This window comes from Anarrhichthys ocellatus, unplaced genomic scaffold (genome assembly GCF_004355925.1).
Source record: "Anarrhichthys ocellatus isolate YVR2014 unplaced genomic scaffold, GSC_Weel_1.0 scaffold33, whole genome shotgun sequence".
NCBI classification, from domain to species: Eukaryota; Metazoa; Chordata; class Actinopteri; order Perciformes; family Anarhichadidae; genus Anarrhichthys; species Anarrhichthys ocellatus.
In genome coordinates this window covers 4,331,675-4,352,947 of record NW_022280063.1, presented here as the reverse complement: position 1 = coordinate 4,352,947, position 21,273 = coordinate 4,331,675, and the positions used below count along the sequence as shown (strand labels likewise).

At 40.4% G+C, this 21,273-nt stretch overlaps 3 protein-coding genes across 4 annotated transcripts; 2 read left to right on the top strand and 1 right to left on the bottom strand.

Annotated features, from left to right (window-relative positions):
- Nucleotides 1–766: 766 nt before the first annotated feature.
- LOC116393461 (tetraspanin-8-like) lies at nucleotides 767–7,465 on the top strand. Its single transcript, XM_031865824.1, has 9 exons — nucleotides 767–977; nucleotides 1,749–1,814; nucleotides 2,268–2,381; nucleotides 2,550–2,624; nucleotides 2,746–2,844; nucleotides 3,514–3,600; nucleotides 3,858–3,917; nucleotides 4,105–4,188; nucleotides 4,426–7,465. The coding sequence occupies exons 1-9, from the start codon at nucleotides 897–899 to the stop codon at nucleotides 4,528–4,530; spliced, it is 771 nt and encodes a 256-aa protein (XP_031721684.1). The 5' UTR covers nucleotides 767–896; the 3' UTR covers nucleotides 4,531–7,465.
- Nucleotides 6,612–12,841, bottom strand: LOC116393460 (tetraspanin-8-like). Its single transcript, XM_031865823.1, has 9 exons — nucleotides 12,608–12,841; nucleotides 12,061–12,126; nucleotides 10,930–11,046; nucleotides 10,726–10,800; nucleotides 9,862–9,957; nucleotides 9,423–9,515; nucleotides 9,046–9,117; nucleotides 8,370–8,453; nucleotides 6,612–7,449 (listed from the first exon to the last, which is right to left on the bottom strand). Exons 1-9 carry the CDS (start codon nucleotides 12,665–12,667, stop codon nucleotides 7,315–7,317), a joined length of 798 nt encoding a protein of 265 aa, XP_031721683.1. The 5' UTR covers nucleotides 12,668–12,841; the 3' UTR covers nucleotides 6,612–7,314.
- A 2,031-nt stretch (nucleotides 12,842–14,872) lies between these two features.
- pus7l (pseudouridine synthase 7 like) lies at nucleotides 14,873–19,585 on the top strand. Of its 2 annotated transcripts, none has more exons than XM_031865789.1 (10): nucleotides 14,873–14,950; nucleotides 15,500–16,333; nucleotides 16,432–16,591; nucleotides 16,784–17,003; nucleotides 17,198–17,296; nucleotides 17,431–17,512; nucleotides 17,811–17,976; nucleotides 18,261–18,369; nucleotides 18,653–18,706; nucleotides 18,786–19,584. In XM_031865789.1, the coding sequence occupies exons 2-10, from the start codon at nucleotides 15,547–15,549 to the stop codon at nucleotides 19,158–19,160; spliced, it is 2,052 nt and encodes a 683-aa protein (XP_031721649.1). In that variant the 5' UTR covers nucleotides 14,873–14,950; nucleotides 15,500–15,546; the 3' UTR covers nucleotides 19,161–19,584. The 2 variants fall into 2 exon arrangements, with proteins under 2 accessions (XP_031721649.1, XP_031721650.1); XM_031865790.1 differs by having other exon boundaries at nucleotides 14,920–14,965; nucleotides 18,786–19,585.
- Nucleotides 19,586–21,273: the final 1,688 nt, after the last annotated feature.

Below are 21,273 nucleotides of genomic sequence, written 5' to 3'. Positions count from 1 at the left end.
TAAATGAAGTTCTGCCAAATGAGTTATTTTGCCTCTCTCTCTCTGCTGCTGCTGTGGACTCATGGAGACACATACTGGGTGAATTATGGCTTGTGTCATACAGTATAAGCAAAATGGTTGGTTTGAATATGAAAACATTTTTGCAGAGAGATTGTGAGAGATTTTATGCTGAATGGCCCCTTCATAGCTTATTTTCAAAATGATGATCAATGGATGAACGTATGGGCCTCCCAATGTAGTAGGAGCTGCTTAAAATGCAGCATGAAATATGAAAAATAAAAGACTGCATAAATAATAGCTTCATAGTAAGAGCTGTATGAAGTCACTGAGGTTATGTCCTCTGTAAAAAATGTTTTTAATGAATGTTGTATAAATGTGTTTTGCAATCCTGAGGGGAACTTACATTTTACAGTTAGTGAGCCAAGTATTTTACGAACTTAAATTTAACTTTTCTAACTCACAAGACTGTGGAACAGCTTTTTAAACAGTATAACCCATTAATGAACTGAATAAATACATATAGAAAAAGCCAAGTGATTAGAAACAAAATACTTTAAAGACACAGTCTGTCTGGATTGTGGTCGAGATTTCTATTTTATTTCAGTAGCTCAGTCATTTCTAAGGCACTGCTCACATTATTCACACCCATTGCACCTAAAATTCCTGAATGAATTCCTTTTAATCATGACTGAACACCATCCCTGTGCGCTAACACTCTTGATTCCAATATTTCCGACTGCACGCGAACGCGGCACAGACCCCTCACACAGTGCATAACAGTGACGTCCTGTGCGGATAGATAGATAGATGCCCTTACAGTTCTAATCATAGGTCTACAGCCTTAATATTTTCTTCATGTGGAAGGGCGTCTAAAGCCTGGGAGAGAAGCAGCCAGCATGCAGCGGAGCGCAGTGGTCGTGGTGGCGGATAAAACGAGTCTGAAAAGGCCGTTTATTTTTGCAAACGCTGTGCATATGGTAGGTCGCCTATAATACATCGCTCTTGAATGCAATTGAAGCCCAGAGGCCTATTTGATCGCAGTTCATAGTATTTGTTTTTTCTGTGTATAAATATTTGATTTGCTTGCTGTTATTTTGACGCAAAATCCTCATTCGCCCTATAATGAACCCAAATAAGACCATGCTAGTGCTGTATGTCTCTCTCATACAAACATGCTGCAGCGAAATCCTCTCTATCACAATTATTATGTAGGCAATTTCTGCGGTGCGTTTTATGTTTTATGTAACATGTTTTAAGGTTATATACAAAGAAGATGAAAAGATGAAATATCACTGGTAGCCTCTATCAAAGAGAAGTGGTGGTTGGAATTTGCTTTAACAAAGGATGACCATCCTCATATAATCCCTCCTCACATCCACCTAGCCCCAGAAATAATATCTATAATGTCCTTATAATGCTTCTGCTTACAATGAGTGTATATTTCTCAGCTGTGAGTTTTGAGTCATGTGCAGTATGGTATCTGTGACATTACAGTCCTGTAAATGTATTATTTTAGCCTAATCCTAGATAGCTGTGCTACTGGCTACCATTCGTGCCTACTGAACTATAAAACATTTTAAAACATATTAAAACAATGGCTGACAAAATATAATTTGCAGATTGACTACACCTCTGGCATTATAAAACTAAAATATGTATTCCCTTCTTTTTTTCTGTATGGCCTTCTACACTTTCCATATCTTCTTCACTTGCAAACTTAACACATGTTTATGCTCCTCTCTCCAAAGGCACTGTGCTTCTTCATGTTGACCATGACGGTAGCTTGGCATAGAGACCTGATACAAACTGGCAAAGTAAGGATAACTTCAGATGTTCTTCTGAGCAGATGGAAATCATTTCCTAAGCAGATACTATTATTTATCTGAGGCAGAAACAACTCTTGCCAGGCTTTACAAGGAAAACAAGAGTTGCTGGGACATCCAAGGACTATTTGGGGGATTATTAATAATGCATGGGTTTACATGGTCTTCCATCAATATTGCCTGAACACACCACAGCAGCTTTTTTTTGATATTACTCTGGAAGACCTCAGTTCAAGCTGTCATGTTGGCAAGCATCATGCAGTTGAAGTGTCCTTGGGCGAGACAGTGAATTATCTTCAGATGTTGTAGCTGACCCTGACCTCCGACCTCTTTTGTAGCCTTGCTATCTTGGAAATACATCTGTGACAAAAATAACATTAATATCAACATGGCCAGGCCAGTCAATGTATCCCTTTTAAAGCCAATGCTTTTTTGTCTCCTCAGCTGGTGTCCAATGTTTCTGTCGCGATAATGTATGTTGTAGAGATCGGCTGCCTGCTGCTCTCGGTGCTCGGTGTGGTTGGAGCCTGCACAGGAAAGAGATGGTGTTTGATTCTGGTAAAGAAAAACCTGCTTCATGTGTTCGTACTACCACTGTGTGTGTTTTTGTAAGATTTTCTTTTTACCTGTGCAGGACAGAGTGCATATGTTCAAAAGTGTTTTCTGCAAGGGATGTTTCTCTTTCACTTACTTTCACTTAGCTTGTTGGTTTATCTGTTTGTGCAGTATGCAACAGGGATGGCGGCAGCCAGTCAAACAATAATTGTTCGAACAGCACTAAGTTACCAAGATGTTTACGAGGTATAGTACTTTAATGCCCTGCTTTTACGAGCAAATTCAGATTTTTACATCATTTGATGTAATCCTATTGTATTAAAAAGCAACTTTAGGCTACAGTGTGTCTTGATTTCTCCCTCCTCAGAAACGTGTGCTCCGTGAGGAGTCAAAGTTGCTGTCCATGATGCCACTTACTGGAACCAGCAAAGCCAACAGGACCCTGCTGTATAGTATTCAAAAAGAAGTAAGGAGCCATTATCATAATATTTTAGTTTAGCTTGATGTTTATTGGGCCGAGTTTTAAGATGTACAATCCAGATAATACATTGTCATGATTGACAATAAATAAATAAAACCACCTCCAAAGGTACACACAATTTAAAAAGTGTGTCCCATTTGTCAACCATTGAAAGCTTATACAGTAAATCTCAAATAGTTTATGCTATTAGTATTTTATTATTTCTGCTGATTGTATTCATTGTCTGTCTGCAATTTTTGTGCTCCCAGTTTTGTAATTAGAGTTCCCATAATGCCTTGGAGCATGTAAACAGGAAGTACAATGTTGCCATAGAGTCAGTTAGTTAGCCTGCTGTGGCCTACAACTGGAGCCCCGTTTTTGCTATTTGTTCACATTTTTTACACAGACTGTAACCCCCAACACAGACACACAAGTCACACATAGCACTCTGGGTGGCGATTAAACGTGAATGAGGTCCCACCAGCAGTATATTTAGTCTGCAGGGCGTGGCCGGGCAAGCAGGTGTGTCTCATCTTAAAGGGCCAAGAGGTATTCGCTGGTCTTGGGGATGATGGGAATGCCAGGATCTGCAGACAAGTATTCTGGTTTATCTGTTTTGGAATTACTTCTAACTTGGCCTGTGTGTGTGTGTGTGTTTCTTTTTGTCACCTCCAGTTTGAGTGCTGTGGTCTAATTGAAGGCTACAAAGACTGGGGCTCTTCCATCCCTGCCTCCTGTAACTGTCACTATCCAGGAAAATGCGTGAGTATCTCCCTTTATAGAAGCAAAATACAATCGGTGAAGATGACTCATTGGGATTTCTGAAGTAACATGTTATCACCACTGATGGACAATTCATCAGTGGTGATAACATGTTACTAACATATACATATAGAAATGAAAAAGGAAGTGAATTCTTCTTTAAATTTTAATTTGTCTTCATATTATTGATGTTGCACCCACTTTTCTCCAGTGAAGCTCATTTTTGTCATATTATGTAATGGGATTTTGTACTCCAGATTCGACTACGAGGCAGCGCCACACTGGGGGCTCCAAAGAACCAGTACGTTTATCAAGAGGTAAAAAACAAATTATCTTATTTTGTATAATATATTTTAAATTACAGCAGCACTCATTGCCAACATGTTCAGCTTGTGACAAAATGGCCAAATGAGCAGCAGTATACCCAGATCAGTCATTTTTTTTACATACAATCGTAACTATTTTTGCCACGCCTTAACAATAAACCTGCACTTTCTCCCACAGCCTTGCCTACCAGTTTATGTTTCTGAACTCAAGCTTGCATTCTCATTGGCGATGGCTGTACAATTTGGAAGTGGAGTATTTTGGGTGAGTCTTTTTTTGTGTGTGTTTTATAGGACTTCACACAACTACTATTGCAAAAAGAGTGTTGAAGCTATTATAGGCTAGATCATTTTCATTATACAAATGCATACAAATAAGTACTTCCTGCCATGAAGTAGACATATTACACAAGAGTTCTGGTGGTCAGGCCAGCAGAAAATCATGTGGTCGCCATTATTGAGCACCGCAGCATGCTTGTAACTCCTTTGCTTCCCTTGCCAGGTGGTTCTACTCATTATGAGCATCAAGCTGATGGGCCAGATAAAAAGAAAACAGGAGTTCATAGCTCTTCTCCAATCAAACAGATATGTACCTGGTGCCTTCTAGTCACCTAGTATGTTTTGATACACGCTTCAAATGAATATCAAGCATATACCATATTTGTATTTGCACATGTAAACACATGATGATGTATACCAAATCCTGGCTATTTTGTGCTATAGCAACATATGTTTCTTTTCTGTTGAATGCATGTTACTGATATTGAAAAGTAATCTACATGCAAAGATCGATTTCAAGTGACTTTTTTTTTTTTTGCCTTACTGCTGTAAAAACATTGCAATTTAATGAAATTGACTGTCTTGTAAAATGTGCTGAATATCAACATAATCGGCACATTTTCAGATGCTTTTTTGTTTGAAATGAATATCTTACCAAGCATTAATCAGCCACCTGTTTTCATTGAGTAGCTGGAGCCACTCCCAGCATTTTGTTATTTATAGTAAGTGTTGTCTTATCTGGATTATATATTCAGATATTATTTATCTCCATTTCCTTCGTACCCGCATACATCACTGAATTGACTGTCTTTGGAAAGACAGATATTAATCAAATTGCATATACTGTACCTCAATTACTCAATTAATGGGTTTAATTTAACATTTGTCGACTGGACCAACTTCTTTTAAACACATATTTAATATTCTTACTTGTGTTCAGCTCACTCATTGAATTTACAGCATTAGAGCAACCAATAATCTTTGAACAAATATAACCATTATGTAGCACCTTTCTTAAACAGTGTTTACAAAGTGCTTTGATTGAAATACTGTATAATCATTTATTGATTATTGAGCAATGTATTTTCCTGGGTAAATAATCAGGTTGGGCAACGGAATGAGCCACAGCTCTCATTAGGACAACAGAATGTCTTGATGCCTTGTTATGCACAATGTATATTTGAAACTATCCATCGCTCCATTCAGTTGTTCTTAAAGCACATTTAGTAGGTAAATGATGAAGAGAAGGGATTTCTGTTTGGTTGCACATTCAGTAGACATGCAATAAATCCTCAAAACGTTTTTGCTTCCAAAGTTTAATTTCAAGGTTTGGAGACGTTTTGGCAAAGCCACTGCAGACAGGTTGTGAGAGACTCTTGTTGGAAAGCACGTCACCAATATTCTTGCAGAGACTAATGTCCCAACTGAAGCCACTCTCACCGAAGAAGCCTTTACGCCACATCACTCCTAATATGACTTGCTGCATGAGCTGCCTGCGGTTGAAATGTCTCCTTGACCAATATATTGTCAAAATGAATTTCATCTGAAACAGCAGATCCAATGTCTACCTGTGCACTTTAACCATTAATGCCTAATATACAGTATCTTGCTAAATATGGTATTTTTATTTCTGTCATACACTGGTTTCTTTTTGTTATTTATGGAATGAACGGATGTAATATTTTGTAAATAGCAGGAATAAAATATGTGATTCTCCTTCCTTTTTGTTTTTACTTTGAAATTATTTCTTGGAGCTGTAAAACTTACATTTACCTAAGTACTGTATAATGTTGTGGTACTTGTACTTTTCAATTTTATGCTACATTAGACCTCCAATCCATTTGAGAGTGAAATGTTGTGCTTTTTACTCCACTCCATTTTTCCTGTTGACGTATTTTGACATTGAACTGTGCTAATTCTTCGACCATTGTTGGGTTTATGCGAGAGAAAAATAACTTGACAGCAGGGATGCAAGCTTGCCAACCAAAAGGGGGCCGGTTGGATACAGTTGATTTTCATGTAGTCCATACGATTGATCACAGGATGTCATCAATGTCAGTGAGGTTACACAGTTGACATCTTGTTGGGAACTAGGGGGACAAGAATAAGCTCCTACACTCTCCTTTTGTATGCAGATAATAAGGGAGTAAGAGGAGACACAGCTTTGCTAAAGAAGAAGAGGTTTTTACAAACTTTGGATTTGGTTCTTTGGCACCCAAAATATGTCAAATACAGTTTATTAGTTGCACCTTCCCTGTCTTCTGTTTTCCTATCTCCTGCCATGAACCGAAAGTATCTCATCCTAGAAATGCTGTGTCATGCAATACCCATATGTGCACTGCTCCAGATCTTGAATAGTATAACGGGTGCACTGTAGCGGCAAGGACCAAAGAAACGAAGCGCCATCACTTACAGATAAAGAGTCCTCTTGTTTATTGTGGGCATAAAAACATCTCATGTGTATCGGCCTTTGTTTCTTTCATACTGACACGTACCAATTACATTCTCTTGTGTAAAACTGTACTATAGAACTTTGGAAGTGCTCCAGTAGCTTCTCTGATTAAAATGTGATTGGCAAAAACTTAAAAAATAAGATTACATAAAGTTTGTCAGAACACAGAAGATTACAGAAAGCTACACAACCATAAAATACAGACACTTATTAAAGTTGAAGCTTTAAGACATCCATAATGTAAATATGTCTGCAGTAACTTCTTCATCAGTGCTTTTGTTAAAACAACATTTTCTTTCTCCATCTCATTTGAATTGTTTTCTCTATTTACATATCTTACAATACGACTCATTTTGCCACTTGGAAGTGCTTGCAAACGAATGTGCTGAATGATTATTCCACACTTCTCTTGTATAGCAGAAGGGTGTAGGCTCTCAGACTTAATATCAGCCGTATGTATATGTGTGCATACAACAAAGAAAATACTCTCACAGTGTGTGCCGTTTCTGACCATTTTCCCAGCCCACAGTTTTCCCCATTGTGAAAACATGTGCCGCATCTTATGGGATGACAAAAGTGAATAAAGGTTACATGGTTTTCATGCAACGTGGTAAATATTAAAACAGAATAAAACACTTTGTATCATTGTATCAATCCCAATCAGGCGAGCTCTGCAGTGTCTGCCAGAGGCGTGTAGTTGCCTGCTTTGGCCTCCGTACTGTAGACCACCACCGGGATTTCATCCTTCTTGCTCAGCCGACACAAGATGAAAATACACAACGCCACTGACAATATCTGAAGGACAGAGAAACAGAGATGGTCCTTTAATTCCTACAGTATTCATCTTTTTTGGTTTCGTCCTATGACCATATATTGTTTTGAATAGAGCTGCAGCTTTAGAAAGAGACTGAGGGGGCAGAAAAGACAAAGCAAACACACGGACAGATAGCCTTCTGATGCGTCACAAGTAAGAAATGCACATGTGTAGATGATAAAATGAACGATGGCTGAATTCCTTTTAACTACAGAGTCCTTATTAATGTTATTGGTAACACCTGTGCTTTTCTTACTAATGTGGGATGGTTATGTGTTCTTTGTTTTTGCTAAACGAAGGACAGTCAGACAGACAGATCTGTCTGACTGTTTATTTGTGCAGGTATTTCTTTCAGTTTTGATATAAAACCTTCACCAATAAGATGGGGCAACCTCTGTACCACCAATGTATAATTGAGTGACTTATACCAATTAAACTGTCATATTATTCTGAGATACTAGTGGGCAGGGTGTTGCTTTTTTTTCTTCTTTTTTTTGTAAATCAAGGAGATTTTGTATTGAAAATGTTGGGAAGGGACTTGCTTTCTAAAAACTGAATCATAGGTTCAGCCACACTCTCCATGCCAGGAATATTCGCCAAGTCCCTTACGGAAACTTCTGTTCTGGAAAAACGTCCAGAACAGCTACTCAACAGACGTTGAGGTGAGATTGTTTGTGTGTTGCCGTTTCTGAGATCAAGATTGAACTTTAAACCTCCACTTTTGAGCCCAAGAGAAGTTCTTTAAGTGCGTCCACTTTAAATCACATTTTTTCAACAGCTGTGGTTTGGTTTATGAGGGCTTCATGATGACCATTACTGCACACACTGTGTGGAGACAGCTGAAGATAGTGAAGTTGAGAGCAGATACATATGGAGGCAGGTAGACGGGCACAATACATACCCACAATAATGTGACTCCCAGGAGTATGCCCATTGCCGTATCTATGACCATCATCACATAAACAATCATGTATGGGAGGCATGACTGAAACAGGAGAGCACATCAAACAATGTGACTTTACAAGTGTGCATTGCTTCATTTATAAAAGGGGTTATTACTGTAATGACATAGTAATGTGATGATTGAAAAAGTGTATCTATTGCATAGTTGTTACAGTTGAATCAGAGTGCTAGCATACTTTAGACAATAGTAACGGTTTTTAATTTAATAAATGGCTAGAGTTAACATCAGTCACAGAGGAATGACTAATCAGGTGTTTGGGGGATACCCTACATCATCATTTTGAGAAACACATTTTTAAGTGTGCAATTGGTAGCTACAACATGGTTTTTGTTTTGTTCCTAAAATATAAAATTAAAAACAATCCCAAAGACATAAAACTATCCAGTCTCTGTGTGAGTGCATGAACACATTGTTTGGTGGTGAAACAGGCTGCGATGCGAGGGCTGGCTCTGTTTCAAAACTTTCTCTCCAAACACTAAAAAACAATCCACATCTTTATGAGGAATCAGTGTTTATTTTTTTATTTTTTATAACTGTCTTGATTATTAATATGGTAACAGTGTGCACATTAACCAGTAAATGTAGAAATGAAAAATGTCATTGGTTTTATTACCTCTTTATAGATCTTGACGTACTGGTCATTCATTGTGTACTCAGACAGACTGCTGTTCCTGGGAGCTTCCACCTAGAAGACACAGACATGAATCAAGGACCACCTGTTAATACAATTCATCCTGAGGCAAAGCACGTTTACTTGTATCGCATATTTCAGCAACAAGGCACTCTGACCCACAAATGTCAACGTCATAGTGGCCTCGGATGAAAACCAGGCGGTCGACGGGCTTTTTTGACGTTCTTGCCGTGCGAAACTTTATTCGAGCGACAATCATATACTGTATTATTTGAGTTTTACCTATTAATACAATGCTATATCAATGGGTCTTGATACACACGAGTTTGGTGCAGAAATGAAGTGTCTTTCACACTCACACATGGATTAGTGGCCTCCTGTGAGCACAGACAGGATTGTGGGATGTTGTAGCCCCAATCCAGGTAGCCCTGATCCAGTCCACAGCACTGAAACTGAGAAGACGGAAGGATGGCGGATTACGGCGATGCACTAGATTTTCAGCCTTTTCTCTGTTCAACTGCTAAACATTTTTCAAGTAGAAGTTGCTCAGAGTCATTTCATCAGGAGAGCATATGCTTGTGTTTGATCTTCCACATCCATTCTATCGGTGGACATCTCATGCTTTCCATATTACAAAAACTCAATCCACTTTATATCAATCTGTTTTATGCTGTTTGTGTTTTAAGTTGGTTTATAACCTTCTAAAGCACTTTGAACTGCTTCTGTATGAGACTAAAAATAATGGTGAGTCAAAAATATGCTTGAATTTAACTCACACACCCGCACAAGGTTACCTACTTGAATCTGGATTTCCTTCAAGCCGTCAATAGTACTCTCACTAGCATTATTCAGCGGCAGCATTTGTAGGTAATGCCTATTCAGTTGTTCAGCCTCCTGCATAACAAAACAAAGTCATATGAAAAAAATCAGACAACCAGTAATTTGAAAAATGCTACAGATTTTTTTTTGGAGGCACATTTGTGATTTACAAAATGTATTTTGGCAAACAAAAAAACACAGCTATGTTTTTCTTGTGAATGAAGTTGTCAACATTCAAAGTTTCAAAAGAAAAATGTAAAAGTAGTTTTACTTCAGATCTAATTTTGTGTCAGAAAGCTAAGCAACCATAACTAGGCATGGATGCCCTGTCAAGCTCTAGATTCCCCCACTTGCCGAAACGGTATCTACCGATACTGTTGCTTTTCCAAAAACACAAGTGAAAGGAATGGATTAAACAGTGTGTTTGTCGGCTCTAACCTAAAAATAAAAGGTTCTCTTCCCTTTTTTAACCGACAAAATCCATGTAGTCAGCTGGAATCCAGAGACCAGCTGTTATTTAACTCTCGTTACCTATTGTTTAAAGAATGACTATGAATTTTGAGGGGTAAATTGGTCACCATTACAATTGTAAAATGCATATGTGCCATGCGAGAATGGAATGCTTGACATGCGTAGCAACACAAACTAAGTGAGGTAGCGTTGAGCTAACTGTAAACTGATCCTTGTCTGGTAGCACCTTGAAGTACTTCAAGAGACTTAAAAGGAACAGTGTGTATCATTTACAGGGATCAAGAATGCAGTTTTGATGCAGCCTGCTACTTACAGTCCGTACTGTATATATGGGTCTAAAAGAAACACATGTCAGAATCAACTTTGTAATACCTGTGGTCGCCGAGCCAGTCCAAGAATGCCACTTGTAATCAAAAACAGACTGCCAAGGATCATTCCAACTACAAACTGAGACACACGCATATACAGACAAGAGCAATCAGATTCTGGGAAAAGATTAAGGAGATTTATACTTGTTTATTACTACTACATCTATTAACGTTGTAATGTATGTGTTTTTTTTTTTTCTTTACCCACCAGTATAAGTGCCCACTTCTTCTCTTTGCAAGCACCATACACACCAATGATGGCCAGGATCAGAGTTATGATGGAAATACCATATGTTGAAAAAAGGCCTGGGAGCATCGTTTCGATCTGTGGAGAGAGAACAGCAGGCTCTGTGAGCAGGGACAAAAAAAGCCGAGTTCAATAATCTGGGCAGCATGCAAGCTTGCTGCTGAAGAATCAGAATTGTTGCCCTTAATTCCTGAGGTCAATCTTGGCAGTTTCTACACAGATTGCAACTATGTAAAATATTCTTAATGTCAAGGTGAGTTTAGGTTAACATCTACACAGAGCAGGGTTATCCCAGCCCTATTGCTGTACACAATGAGTTCAGTATTTACATGAAGTTCAAACATTATTTACTTGAAGGCATTAGTAATCGAGCACAATCGCCACTTTCAGGTTTTCTATGTGTATTACAAGTCACATTCGGTGAGGACATTTTGCAACGGATTTAATCTATAACATGGAATCATACGAGTCAGAGAGCTTGGAGCTTAAAAAGGCACCCACAAAGTACGTATATTCTAGAAAGATAGATGGCTTTAGAACTTCTTCTATGGGCTGGAATAGTATACAAACCTATGGTCAACGTGGACTCAAAGTTGGACTTTGCTTTATGTGTGTATTTTGATTTATGGTGTTGTTCTTTCAAAGCTTTCAATAGGAACAAAAAGGTGTGACTGAATCTGGTGTTATGTGCATGTAAACAGCGCAAAAAAGCAGCAATACAAATCAGTGGGATATCAAGAAAGAGCTACTTTTAGGCATACAAAACAATAGCTATTAAGTTAAAGGACCATACCAGTATTCTTGCAAATTTCAGCCCTTGCAATATGCATACTTTTTTTTGCTGACCATTTTTAAAATGCAGGCCGTACAGCTTTAGATTTGGATGCATTTCAAAAGGGAGCCATTCGTTCCCATTCAGTTTTGTACAGCAGAAATTCTTGTCACATAAAATATAGTACAAATACAGTAACATTGTTTGCAAAATGGCTGATGCTGGTTTACTATGATGTAGAGAATACATTCTGGAAGGCTATGAAAAACCACTGATATTACCCCTTTAGTTGTAGGAGAACTATGTTGAATATGAGTTACCTCCTCATGGTGGTGGATTCGTCCATGGTGAAACAGAGTGGCTGCCAACAGCAGGGCACTCAGTATCTGCAACGGCAGCAACACACTTCATTATTCTTTATACTTTCAGTGTAAAGTTAGTAAACAAAGCCACCCCTCAAAGGCAAATTAACAGGTTGGAATGCATGAAACCCCATTACTGTGGTTATGATGGCCATCAAATATATTCATCTTCAGCTGGAGTGAACAGATGCACTTCAAGTCATGGTGCAGTCCAAACATGTGTACAATTAAGCTTCCATAGCCCAAAGTGACGTCTTCAGACAGCCACTCTTTCCAATAGACTTTAGCTGCAGTGCTAATGCCAACAATTAAGCAAAATAAGAAATCACATTTCTTCAACAAATTGCACTGAAAAAAATTGACATCATCGAATTGCAGATTCAAGCATCTGATCCAACAGCTGGTTTATGGATACTTTCAAGTGCTAAACACTTCGCGTCTCTGGTTTTATTTGACTATGAACTGTTTCTGTCATGTGCAACAGGAGGGAAATGAAAACACTTACCGCGATCAAACTTGTCACGGTAATGTAACTCCGTTTCAAGCAGACGTTCACTTTCCCCATGTTGGTGCGCTTAAACTCCCGGTCAAAATATGTACACGGTTTAAAAAAAAAATTCCCAATTGTAGAAATCAAAATGCTATAAAGAGGGGTAACGCTGATTTTCTAAAAGAAAGTGCCCTTCTTGTTGCGCAATGCATCCTGGTTTTTGCATGGGCGTAGAGGAGGAGGAAGCGCCCCATGATTTACTGGGAAAAGGCCCTCCCCATCTAGAGGAGCTGTGTGTGCGTGAAGTTGGAGACGCGGAGTGATTCATTTATATCATTATCACACGTGTTGTTGTTTTTCCCTCAGCTTTCTTAGTTTACTGTGCTGACTTTATTGTGTGTTTCCGAGTGGGGGGGGGGGGGGAGCGAGAGCGAAGAGACAGATTGGCAGTGTATCTGTTGGTACAGTGAAAAGATGAGTAATCACAGGTTTACCCAACCTGATAATGTAAAGACCAGAGAAAGAGACTGATCTGAACACAGATCATGAAGAAAACAGTGCTGAGAGAAAGTCGAAATCTGAAGGAGTGGCATCACTTTCTTATTTTTCTATTTGTGTGTTTCTGTGAGGGAACTTGCCTTCAGCTAAGTCCCCCCATAAAGTACTTTTTGTCCGCTGATGTCTTCGATACAAACAAAGGAACTATAGTGAAAGGCTGCATCACATGACCTCCCATCAGAGACCCAGACACACACATACGAACGCACACACCATCCATCCACCCATCTATCTGCACTATTGCTGCAACATTATTGTTCCTGGAGTTTCTCATGAAGAATTTCAATTGTTAAAGCAGATCCAGAGTGGATCATTTCCTGATGGAGCATAGAAACATCTGGAGAGCATGATGAACACACACACACATTTAAACAGACATCCATATCCGCACATGCTCAAAGCTTTCTTGGAGCTTCCAAATGTTCCGGACAACTTCACCAGCGCACATCCACACGTGTGTGTGTGTGTTGGAGCACACTCCAACATTGTTTAGGGCATGAATGCAGAGAGACGTTCTGTGTCTCAGAGGATGTTGGTGGGCAGAAGGACCCACAGGGACAAAAAGTTGTTAATTTATTGGAGATAGATACAATCATTGTGCAGTTTGGAGTCCCTGGTTTGCAGGAAATGATGTAACTTATCTGGATCTAACCTTGAACAATAGTCAGGAAAGGGACCCTCACTTTGGAGAAATATTCTCTTTCTTTTCGTTACAGTCACAACTCTGGCTGCCATATTTTTTTGTTCAAGTTGCAGATGACCTATTGCCTTCCTAGGTAGTCCTCACAGCTGCGCAAAAGGCGCAGTCGAATCCACTGATTCTCAGTGTGTGTTTGTCTTGGAGAAAGTTTCAATACATTACTCATATGTTCAAAACTTTGAAGAAATCAGTATGTTTGGGGAGTCTGTGATCACCAGAGTCTAACTTACAATACACACATGTTACAGTATAAGATGTTTATGTAAAAGACACTTAAGCTGCACGATCTATGTCTTTGTTCTGTTCTGTTTCCTGGCATCGATTTCTGTACTATACAGTAAGTGTCCTTCCAAGCAGCCAAGATACGATATGTGGCAAAAATATGAGGATCAGATATCTGGCAGTACAACATGAGTCATTTCCAGGAATTCTTATTGCTCAAGTTATTTCCAGAGAATGAGTGCTCTGAAACAAAAACAACTTCTTGTTACGAGTGGTGTGGGACCAAAAAGTAGGTACAAGTGTATAAAATATTCAGTGTACAACCCAGTGCAACCCACCGGGTGACAGCTCTTGCATCAAGTTCCTCCACTTTTCTGTTCTCATGGCACACTCCAAGTCTTCGTAAAACATTGACATATTACAGTGATGTTTATAAAAACAATAGCGGCTAATGAATGGGGTTTTGTTTGTTGTTGATATTAACACCTGATTAATTTGGTTGTATTATACAATTGATTGCACATATATACTTTTTTTATTTGATATAATTTATTTGCATGTAGCTATTTATATATATATATTTACAATTTTCGTTATTATTATTATTACTAACAATATTACTAACTAAATTTTACTATTTTATACTCAATTGGGTTCTTCTTATTATTGACACTATTATTGCTCCATAAATACATTTCTATTAGCACACACAGCGTTATTAAACTAGCATTCAGTGCTTCACAGACGGACCATGACTGCTGTCGGTCCCTTTAAGAAAGGTCACATGAAAGTCACGTGACGCGGAAGTGTACTGAATCGTTTCAGCGTTGTTGTGTTTACATCAACAGCTCCTCGTCTACACACCGCGTGCAGGTTCGGTGAGTAAACAAACAGTTAAGTTACGGTTATTCCTTCACAATGAATGCGTGTTCCCGTTATAAATGCAGGCATGCGTTTTAGTTCCTTTGTTGTAGCACGTACAGCTCTCTGTCAGCAAAGTCGGGGTAGGATGTATGTGTCGGATACGCATCTTACTGTAAATAGACGGGCTATTTCGCATGAATAACCCGGGCGATAAGCAGTAATAAAGCACCTATCGTCTTTCTAAACCTCCTGACATTATTTTTGAAGGTGTGCCCCAACTCTGACTGCTCGAAAAAAGGCAGTCTTTGAACCTTATTATATTATGTGCCGTCTAATGCCTTTATCGCGTGAGCTCTTATCTATCTTCTGTGTCTGATTTTGAGTAAATGTTTACATTCTATTTTTCGATTCAATCTTTAATTTTTTTTCTCTTAGATTCAAGTAAAACACCGTAACATAAGTGTATGAATTGTGCCAAATAAACACGCATGCCTTGTTTCTGTCTCCAGTAACAGCTGACACAATTTGTTGAAATTGTATCTTTTTTTTTTTGTCCTTTTCAGAAACGGGAGTAAGTGCAAACTGTGCAGTGTGTTTGGATGAAGTGACCATGAAGCAGGACAGTGATGCTGTGACCATCCCTGTGTGCTACATATCGAACCATGAAGGTTTTCACGGAAGCATCAAAAACTTTATCAAAGACTTTGTGGTGACCGAGATAGACGTCACCGGGCAGCGTGTTAACACAGCAGCGGCCACGCAGACACCGGACTGTGCCTCCCCGGATAAATACGAGGAAACCAGCGCAGAATGTAAGTGGAAAAACCATTCCTCGGTCTCACAGGACACTGATGTGGCAGCCGATTGTGGGCTAGATGTCACCGTGCCTAGTCCGGGCAGTTTTGATTTAAGTGTGATTTTAGGCCAGTCGGTCAGCGAAGAGCTGGAGCAGTTTGTGTTGACTCTCAAAGAAAAGCCAACCAAGCAGGAGCTTTCTCTCGGATCCTTCGCTGACAAACACCACAGAGCTAACGTCCACCGGGCCGTCAGACACCGCTTCCCCTTCCTCATGACTGTCACTATTCAGCCTGAGATCAGGGTGAGGGAAGACCCAGACTACAGAGAGCTGTCCCACCTGGTTACAGAGGACGAAGCAGAGGACTTCTTCAGGTTCATAGACGCCAAAGTGCGAGGCTCATCCTACACGTTTGGGCCCGACGACGACAAGGAGCACAGGACTGCAGTCCACCACTTCCTCAGCCGGAGGTTTGGCAAACTGGTGGAGACTAAGAGCTTCACCGACCAGGGGACGACGGCGATCTCGGTCAGGCTGAGAGAGCAAGGGAGGCCAAAGAAAAGAACGGCAGAGGAACGTAAAGAAGAAGAAGTGTACACTGGTATGGTGTAGAATTACAATTTTTTAAAATATTGATTATTATAAAAACACCCAAAATGATCATGAAAAGACCCTGTGGTGTGTTTGTGTCTCTTTCAGCTTTCACTCTGCGTAAGGAGAACCTGGAGACTCTGGAGGCCATCAGCTACATGGCAGCCGCTCTCGGGGTCCTGCCATCAGATTTCACCTACGCTGGGATCAAGGACAAGAGAGCCATCACCTACCAGTCCATGGTGGTCAAGAAGGTCTCCACTCAACGGTAGTTCTGAGTGTCTTTCATGGATTTTAGTTTGAGAGACATTTGTCCCTGTCCATAAATTGTCGAGATGAAAAGCTTCAACGATCCTCAGATGTTAAGGGTTTATGCTAGTGTTTGAGTTCCCTCTGATGCCTCAAAATGAATGCCAAAAATCAACAACTTCTTTATTTATTTGATGGTACCGATTACCAGGTTGAAAGAGAAGACAGCCGAGTTCGAGAAGAGAGGGATGCGTCTGTCCCAGATCCGCTCCGTCAGCGAGCCTCTCCGGCTAGGGCGACTGCAGGGGAACCACTTTGACCTGGTGGTCCGCGACCTGAGACCGCACGGGGCCGGTGACGCGCACTCCTCTGGTGCAGACACACACACTCGCCTGGCAGCGCTGGTAAATGAAGCACTGGAGAATGTCAAGGTATATTCAGATTCTCTCCCAATTCATTTCATGTTTGTGACATCGAACATTGTCGAACCAGTGTCGCAACGTCAGCACAATGTGTGCTGACAACAGTGTGTAATGTCACAGGCTTGCTGTTACTGTTATACTGTTATAACTCCTGCTGTTTTAGGAGCCACTGTAACGTTAACCTGATTTGTTGCTCTTTGCAGGGCAGAGGATTTGTCAACTACTACGGACCACAGAGGTTTGGCAGCGTGCATAGCGTTCAGTCGGACCGTGTAGGCCTGGCTTTACTCAAAGAGGACATGGTAGGTGTTGCACACAGTTATTATGCAATATTGCCTTAAAGACGTGTCAAATAATTCACATTCGTGCCCTATCGGACTGCACAGTACGGTGTTGTTAGTGTCTGTTGTGACATGTGTTGCCGTGTGTGTGTCAGGTGAGTGCTGTGCGTCTCTTCTTCACTCCAGAAGACGGCAATGATCCTCAAAACCACGCCAAGAGACACTTCATCCAAACAGGTGACAGCTAGGACAACACTGACCACTTTGGTTTCATTTTTCAGAGGATTACAATGTTGCGAATGGTTGTATTACAGCAGCTACGCAGTTCCTCTATTTGTTTCAAAGAATTTGCTGAAATCCATTGTCATATTTGTAGTGTTGAGAGCAACTAATGAAGCAAATTTCTGACAGGTACCATGACTTGAGTTTTGGTTTATTATGACATTGTATTTACCTTGATGTAAATCCTTTTTAGCACCTGGGAATTCAACATGCTTCCTCCTCCTCTTCTTTTCTCCTGCTTCTCCATCACCAGATAACGCTAAGGAGTCTTTGGCGCTGATGCCGTTGTCGAAAGCCAGGGAGCGGCTGATGCTTCGGGCCCTGAACCGCTACGGTACAGGTCCGGATGGTTGTACCCAGGCCTGGCTCAGCCTGCCCCACAGCATGAGAGTCTTCTACCCACACGCCTACTGTAGCAGGTCAGTTTTTTTTAGTTCAAACACATATTGTAGATTTTTACTGCCGACTATTGAGCAGCTCCACTGCAAAAAAATTGGGAGATGAAGACATTTGCACTTTGACAGTGATTGTTTTTAAAAAAGGAGACAACCCAACCTGTGCCTCTCATGTAGTGTCGTTACAATTGAGTAAAAAGCCGGCATCTGATTTTCAGAAACTCAGCATCTCCTGCTTTAATCTCTTTAGTTCATTCACTGATTCTGCCTTCTTTTTATAATCGTGCTGATGTGTTTGTGGTTGGCAGAGTGTGGAACGAGGCAGTGGCCCACAGGCTGAGTACTCTGGGCCACAGTGCCAGACGAGGAGACCTGGTGTGGATTCAGGAAGACACTGGAGAAACCAGCTCGGCTCAGGTAAGAGAGGGGATTGTTTTTTTTGGGATAGTATCGAAAGAGGATTTAATACCCAAGATGTAATGCACATATCTTTTTGTTACACTGTTCTGAGTTGCGCTTAGTATGCTACTGCACAAGCCCTCTGGCTGTCTGACGCAAACTAGGTGCTAATATAGTCTCCACACTCTGACCCTCACTGTAACCTCTTGATCGCAGGACACCCTCTAAATGTTAGGACATCTTGTCACATTGTGCAAAAAACACATCGAGGCTGCTGATCTTTCCTTCTTTGATTTTCCAGATCCATGTGGTGACGGACCAAGAGGAACATGAAGGAGTTTACACACTGGGACATGTATGTAGTTTAGGGGAAATGCTTCCACTTTAAATGCTACTATGTTCTCACCGCTGCTGTGTTTTGACTATCCTCTCAGGTGTTACTACCCATGCCGGGAAACACTGTGAAGTATCCAGAGAACGCCATGGGGACTTGGTTCCAGGAGAGACTGGCCAGAGACGGACTGGACGACTGTCGCTTCAGAATCGGCAGCCTCAAACTGAATCTGCCCGGCTGCTACCGCCCCCTGCTGGCCTCGCCGAGCAATCTCAGCTACCAGCTGCAGAGCGCAGGCTGTGGGGAGGGAGGAGGAGAGGTGACAGGAAACAGCAGCAGAAACAGTGACAGGCAGCTGAATGGCAGCACAGCAGAAGGGAAGGAGGACTCGCTCACTCTCACCTTAAACTTCGACCTGGACTCCTCCTGCTATGCTACCATCTGCCTCAGAGAGATCATGAAGTGTGACCCCTAGAGGTCAAGGGACATTGGTCCTGTTGTATTTCTACATGTGTGGCAGGAAAGAATGATTGTTCTTGTTTTTCAGTTTTGTAACCCATCATTGTGATACATTATTAGTAGCCTTTTCATTTGTTGTTGATGTATTGAGCATACGACTGTGTTTATAAATTGGAAAAATGCATAATGTGCAATTGAGAAAAGAAATGAACAAATCTAAATGTTAAACCGTGTAAACAGTGTTAATGTTTTGTGCCATGAATAAAACTTTTAGAAATAAGTAAAAATTCTGCACTTTTATTTTGAAATCTCAAGCTTTCCATCTGAAAATAATCTTTACTTGTATCGCCTCCACATTTGGATTAATCTGCAATTCCTCACAGCTAAACGGTTTTACACATTTTATTCCAATGTTATTTGTGATAATTGGTCATGTCTTCCAGGATAACACAATATATTTATGTGCTAAATAAGTAAACATAATTACTATCCTATATCCTTCTGTTATTGAGAGAAGGATCAGGTGCAGCCAATCACTGTTGCATTTAAAAAAATATATATTAAATGCAGCGAATGCAGTCAGTCTGATGCAACAATCCTGCAGCAATGAAGTCCTACCTGAAGGCTATAATGCAGTAGTTGTAGTCCACATAGTGCGTGCTTTCAGTATACTTAACTCGATGCATACCAACAAGAGGAAGTAGTTGTTATTACGGAATTGCGACACATTCACATTTGCGCTCATTTTTGGTTATTGTACTTCCCACTAACCACCACTAGATGGAGACAACATACAATCATAGTTTCTCACATAACATAGGCGCTCCCAGTCTTCTAAATCAGGGGCTCTAAACCTTTTTGACCTCGGGGCCCAACTTTTCAAGTACAAAGTGTCTCGGGGCCCATTCAAATATTAACACTATTAGTTTAACTAATTGATCTCACTCTTGGTTTGATTTGTATTCAATAACTATATTGTTACCTGTTCAACTCCACCCCTATTTTGGAGCAAAACCACCTAAAATGACATACCCAAATTAAAATGGCTGTAGCTTCTGAACCACTGTGACTATATGCATCAAAAGTGTCAGAAAACCTGTAGGTCATACAGAAACAGAGCAGTGGGCCTTTGGAGTCAGTAAAAATTGAAGATTTTTGTTTGCATAAAATAAAAAAGTATCTTTCAGTATAAATAACTGCCTGTGGCTGTATCTGTACAGGTAAATGACAGTATAGGGCTGTAACTACACTATAAGTGAACAACTGCCTCAAATTTGAAGAAGATTGGACAAAGTATGACGATTCTACAGTGTTTCTTCCATGAAGAGATCCAGGCGGAGCTCTAAAAGGATATTTGGAGACCCAAATGGACACATGGTAACCAAATGATATTCTGACACACTAAAGGTGTTTCTCCCTTTATATTTTGATATTATATTATTTTCCTTTCATTTTTAGCCTTTGCAAGTTGCAAAACTATATATATATGATCGATGACATGGTAAGTAAGTAGCGGATTTACTGTGCGTAATGGCTGCGACTGAGCAGAGTAGCTCAGTTACGCAAAGTTATATGTTGGTTGACGGCTTATAGAAGAAAAAGATAAAGTTTGTAGTTTAAGTACTAGCGTTTTCTGAAGCTACTAGCTCCATGGTAACATCCGCTAGCACATTGTTGGGTCTGTAATGTGTCTTTTTCCGTCGACATGCTGCAAGATCCGACTTGCAGCGGTTATGGCGACTTTGGACAGTGTGTGCTTGGGCTCCTATTTTGAAAAATCCATAAGAAATGAAAGAAAATCGACGATTTCTTTGCAAAGATGAGGGTTTTGGGCATGCTGGGATGCCAAACACGGCCATGTTTTGTGACGTGGTTTGCGCAAGCAAGCCGTAGGAACGGAACGGAAGGGGAGGGGATCGAGGACCCCGGCGTCCTCGCGGAGTTGAACAGACAAAACCCTTGTCAAATAAATGAGATGATACAATGTGATGATCACAAAGACATTTATTTATCATGTGTATGTAAACCTGCATACACAACAAGAAGCCCAACAGTCTTTCCCACGAGCGTTGGATGTTTCGTCGCTAGGTGTCGCTTTATTTTTGAAGGCTTCAGTGCTTCGTTTGACA

Coding starts and splice junctions, on each gene's coding strand:
- LOC116393461 (XM_031865824.1), top strand. CDS start 897: ATGCAGCGGAGCGCAGTGGTCGTGGTGGCGGATAAAACGAGTCTGAAA. Junction 1,815..2,267: donor ACCTGATACAAACTGGCAAA/GTAAGGATAACT, acceptor TTGTCTCCTCAG/CTGGTGTCCAATGTTTCTGT. Junction 2,382..2,549: donor AGAGATGGTGTTTGATTCTG/GTAAAGAAAAAC, acceptor CTGTTTGTGCAG/TATGCAACAGGGATGGCGGC.
- LOC116393460 (XM_031865823.1), bottom strand. CDS start 12,667: ATGGGGAAAGTGAACGTCTGCTTGAAACGGAGTTACATTACCGTGACA. Junction 11,047..12,060: donor GAATCCACCACCATGAGGAG/GTAACTCATATT, acceptor CTCTCTCCACAG/ATCGAAACGATGCTCCCAGG. Junction 9,958..10,725: donor GACTGGCTCGGCGACCACAG/GTATTACAAAGT, acceptor TTTGTTATGCAG/GAGGCTGAACAACTGAATAG.
- pus7l (XM_031865790.1), top strand. CDS start 15,547: ATGAAGCAGGACAGTGATGCTGTGACCATCCCTGTGTGCTACATATCG. Junction 17,513..17,810: donor GAGACACTTCATCCAAACAG/GTGACAGCTAGG, acceptor CTCCATCACCAG/ATAACGCTAAGGAGTCTTTG. Junction 17,977..18,260: donor CCACACGCCTACTGTAGCAG/GTCAGTTTTTTT, acceptor TGTGGTTGGCAG/AGTGTGGAACGAGGCAGTGG.